The 5,096-nt window shown below is 35.3% G+C and overlaps 1 protein-coding gene across 1 annotated transcript in view; it reads right to left on the bottom strand.

Moving 5' to 3' along the window:
• LOC104461972 (angiopoietin-2) overlaps window positions 1-2,421 on the bottom strand; it is a gene marked incomplete at its 5' end in the record, with an annotated part of 5,933 nt that extends 3,512 nt beyond the window's left edge. The window contains 2 exons of the mRNA XM_010073730.1: window positions 1,641-1,807; window positions 2,320-2,421. Coding sequence (XP_010072032.1) covers window positions 1,641-1,807; window positions 2,320-2,421 — 269 coding nt within the window. The remainder of the gene's footprint in view (window positions 1-1,640; window positions 1,808-2,319) is intronic.
• Between the last annotated feature and the right edge of the window lie 2,675 nt (window positions 2,422-5,096).

Here is a 5,096-nt window from a genome sequence, read left to right as displayed (position 1 = left end):
TGCTGGGCAGCTTTCCAGCCACTCTGCCCTGAGCCTGTAGCGTTGCAGGGGCTTGTTGTGACCAAAGTGCAGGACCCGGCACTTGGCTTTATTGAACCTCATACAGTTGGCCTCAGCCCATTGGTCCAGCCTGTCCAGATCCCTCTGTGGAGCCTTTCTGCCCTCAAGTAGATCAACACTCCCACTTGAATACTTCCTTAGTTTTTATCTTTTTCATAATGTTAAATATATTCTTTAAACCACTGCATTCTATGATGCATTTCATGTTTGGTTGCTTTCTAAAACAAAGTATCTATTTACAGACAACCATCTTAGCTGTCAGTAATACTTTTTAAATATTCTAAGTGGACAAGGGTAATGACCTATTTTTCAAAGGTTGCCTTTATAAGTATTTTAAAGCATCACTTTAAAAAAATCTCCGCTGTAGATTCTGACTGTTTCCAGATGAAAAAATATTTGCTTTGGAGTTGAGACAACTGTATATTACTAAGGCATTAAGATCTAACATTTTGGGGAGGGAGATGCTGATAGTTTTGGATTCCTTTGTACATAAAACTCAAGTTGAAGTAACAGCATCAGTTCTCTCAAGTGTCAGATTGACTTTGTTGACAACAAATAGTTACTAGAAATCTTGGAGAAATTAATCTAAATTTAGGCATTTTTTTCTGTCCAGTCACCTAAAGCTCCATGAATCTGTAAGATTCTTATAAAGGAACATTTCCATGTAGTAGGAAAGCATCTGTTATACTCTGGAGCCTCTAGTTTTTTCTATAACCAATCAAACAGTATCTACTGCATTTATAGAGAGCCTGGAGAATGAAGCCCATATATTTCAGCTGTGGCTGATACTGTTTCACAATGGATAATACTGTGATACAATTCAAAATGTATAATACTATGATAATATGTATTTATATGTAAAGCATTTATTTAAAATCTATGTTATTTCCTATTTTAACCAAATATGTAAGAAGAAATTGTGAAACTTTACATTTTGCGGAATGATGGGAGCATTAAGTAGTAAGTCCATTAAAATCTGGTGGTGTTTAAATTGACAAGTTTGTAGGGGCTGAGACTGGACATTTTCTATTAGCTTCATTTTCACAGGTAGGAGCACGTTATTCTTTGAGAATCTGAGCCAGTGTGTCACAGAAGGAGAAGGTAGCATGACCTCAGTGTGCTCTTCATGACAACAGAACAGCTCCTACTAGTCACTGACTTAAGTGGAAAATCTCCTTGCAGTATTATTCATCTAAGTCATCCACCTTCCAGAAATTTATTTGTTGCCTGGAATCAGGATTTGATAGCAACTGCAGACAGGTCCCTATTGCCCTGAAGACTGCGCACTGCCATCTGCTATATCAGCACATGTATCCTCTCCTATACCATACCATCTCTTCATCTTTGTGCATCTTGTGTGTTACACTCACCCAGTGCACACTAGTAAAACATGTCTCCACTGGGGAAAAAAATTGATTATAAAAACTGCTTTAGGCAATAGGTGAAAATGGAGCAAACATTATTTTCTGAGTGAAATGAGAAAACATCATAATTTGTATGAAATAAGGTCATGCATCGACACAGTCTCAAATGATAATTATTGTATATTTTTTTTATTAATATCTGATTTTTGTACTTACCTGTATTTTAGTTCTTCACTTGCTAGAGAGAAGTGGTCATATAGTGAATATGCCTCATTTCCTTCCCAGTCTTTCAGGTGTATTTTAAGAACATAACGCTTCTGATTAGTCAGCTGAGAAACAAACTCATTTCCCAGCCAGTACTCCCCATCAGGATCACCAAATCCCTGTAATTCAAGTTGTATATTTAAATAACTTTCTTTTTTCTTTGAGTTTGAAATTATCACTTTATCAGTTTTTAAGTTTAATAGTTTTCAAGTCTGTCAACTAAGAATTTTACTCTGTCTGTGAGGGTTACAGATATGTAATAAAAAGTTCATTTCAGCAAAGACAAACTCAGGAATCTGAAATAGTGAATCAGTATTACTTAGGAGATTTGGAGCAGTGTCTACTGTTGCCACTAGAAACATAAATATAAATAACTCAAAAAATGTGGACCTGTCATGGAACAGTTGATTAAAGAAAAGTGAGGTTTCTCTCTGAAAACAAACATCACAGTTGCAACACTGCTTAGGCAAACAACTTCTACTACTCTGACATTTTCAAAATGATAATCTAAGGACAAAGAGAACTTCTAAAACCTGCTTACATTCTAAGGATGCTATTAATATAGCTTTATTATATCAGATTTCAGATAAAAATAACAACTAATATTAAGGCTTCAGAAAATATTGTTTACCATCTTGTACTCTTTCCATGTCCGGTGAAAGTCCACGCTGCCATCTTCACGTCTCTGAATGACTGTCCAACCTCCTCCCCCAGTTTCCATGTCACAGTAGGCCTACCAGAGCAAGCATGGAACAGCGTAAGTGCATGGGAAAGCAAAAATACAAAAACATGTACTTTGCATCCTTCTGTACACGGGGAAGTTTTTAAAGTGTACAAGTGCAAAATGTAGTATTAACCTAAAAGTGCTGGTTCTTAGAGCTTTCATACAAATCAGTTAGGGTTGTCCACGAGTAAAAGTGATTCCTCAGTATATATCACACTTAATAGGATACAACTGACACCTTAAAAATAGCTGGAAGCTGGTGTTAGAGGAAGAAGGAAACTAATGTAGCTACTTCCCTCATGCACTATTTTTTTGAGTCTCCTGATGAAATAATTCTCCTTAAAGATGTTTTCACTTCTCAGGCTCTTTTGTGACAGATCCATTCAGACTTCCCGTGGCTTGTCAGAGTATACACACTGTTAAATTCAGGCAGTGAGCAAACAGAAATTTGTTTTTATTTCCACTGTCATTGTTCAATACATTTGCAGATGGTCTGCTGCCCCAAAATTAAATCTAAGTGTAGAACAAATATTATCTGAAGGTTAAACCTTGAGGCCATGTTATTATACAGACTTAATGAGTATCCTACATTCTAGGAAAAAAAAATGTAACTACTATAAGATGTTTCCAAATATTCATAAATCATCTTTGAATTTACCAAGTTATTGCTCAACATCTGAAAGGACTGGCATGTAATAGGCACTTCACTGAACTCAGTTCCAGAATATCCAATAAATACATCCCTGGCACAGTAAAATTCAAGTTTATAGGTGACTTGTTCAGTCAATCTCTTTCTAAATTAAAATTGAAAGTGACTGTATTAAACAGAATTCCGGTATATGTTCACTGCAGTGTCAGAGAGAAGTTCCTACTGGGGGTGCCAATATACTGGGAAGATACCGATGGAAAAAAAATATTTTGAAAAGTTAGAGGGAATTTTGGAGTAATGTTTGGGATAAATTAACAAGAAAATATTGTGACCGTGTGAATATTTAGGAGAATTTTTCTTGAGAAAGGATTTAAAATTATTGCATCTAATTTTGCTTTTCTGAAACTAGCAGAACTTAAAAGTAGATGTATGATGTCAGTGGAGCTAAACCGGTGTAAAACACTATAATGCAAGTCAAACTGAAATCAGTATCTGTATTAATTGTATATTAGTCCTTATTAATACTTAGAAAAATCTTAAAGTTCTTGTATAGTATTCCTGTTTGGAGAGTTCACAGTTAATGCCCTAGGCTCTTTCGTTTGGAAGTTTGAATTTTTCTTTTAGCACTTTCTGCAATGATACTGAAGTTCTGAGTCTTCAGAATTATTTCACACCTTTGAAAAGTTTTTAAATTATAGTTTGAGTATTAAACTACATCAACCTCTAATCTGTACTCTAGGTACTTCTAGTGAAGTTGCATCTTCCCATTTACAGCAGTGGAGACAAAATTTGGCTTCTTATTCTTTGACAGAATATTTCATCTGTACAGATTAATTAAAAATAAGACAAAGGGAAAAAAAACACCAAACCAGAAAACACCTAGACCTGAGGGTTTCATTATGAATTTTGGTATTTCTCCTTTTTGTTTAAAAAAATCTCTTTATGGTCTTTCTTCTTACCTAACTTATTACTGCTGCTTGTCACAATGTGCCTATATATGCCCCAAATCATGACTGAATGACACTGAAGCTGTGTGTCTCATACTCTTCAATGTGAGACTGTCTTATCAGTGTTAGCAGTTAACAGATTTGAGTTCTTTGAACTATTAGACATCCGGAATTTCATTGAAAAAGTGTGACCTCAGAGAAGCCAGAGTTTCTTTCTCTCCTGCGGCAGTGTTTTGTGTCATCTTAGGAAGTAAAGGGTGCTCCTTACTAAGTTTTCAATATTATTGGCTCTTCGCTGTGCGTGTATTTCTGTGTCTGGGTATTGTATGCATGTTATACATGCACGCATATGTTTGTGTATATCAAGCAGGGTATTTACAGTGCAAGTAGTGGCATATAAACTGTTCAAAGACATCAGATTTTGAAGGGGAATAAAGCTCTTAGAGCTGCAAATATTAAACATATTAGTGTTTCAATAGGCTGTAACACATTGGAAATCCAAAGCAGATACTTAAGGTTGTATCTTAACTCTTTGTTCAACATCAGAGAATCACAAAATGGTTAACTGGAGATTTTTATGAAAGATAGAAGAAAGAACAAAAAGCTTTGGATTAGGGACTACTTGTTAAAGTATGTAATGTGAGTGGAATTTAATTGAAAGCAGCAGCTTTAATCTGTACTGCTGTATGTAATTCCTTGCACCTCAAAGCCTGTTTTGAGGGGTTTTTTTACTAACCTCTATATTTAATGACTGGTGAAGATTTGGTAATAGTATATAAATTGAGTTTAGTAAAAATGAAAAGTGCCTTGAAAAGGAAAGGCTGAGTATAACCTACTGTAAAAGACGATCAATCTTTTATAAAGCTAACCCAAATGCCGTGCAATGCATATGTGAACATTAATTTCCACAGGAAGCTATGAAGAGGGATACTATGGATGGGCTAAAGCAGATGCAGATACTTTTATTAACCATCTCTATGAGTAAAAATTCTGGTTTAAGAGTGGTCAAATATAATTGGTTGTAGAGAAAGTTGTTGACTTTGAAGCTTCACACCACTGAAAGGACAGTGTAAGCATCAAGACTGAGA

Source organism: Pterocles gutturalis, unplaced genomic scaffold (assembly GCF_000699245.1).
Source record: "Pterocles gutturalis isolate BGI_N339 unplaced genomic scaffold, ASM69924v1 scaffold36422, whole genome shotgun sequence".
Taxonomy (NCBI): Eukaryota; Metazoa; Chordata; class Aves; order Pterocliformes; family Pteroclidae; genus Pterocles; species Pterocles gutturalis.
The sequence above is the reverse complement of the archived record's forward strand: the minus strand, read 5'-3'. Positions and strand labels throughout refer to the sequence as shown.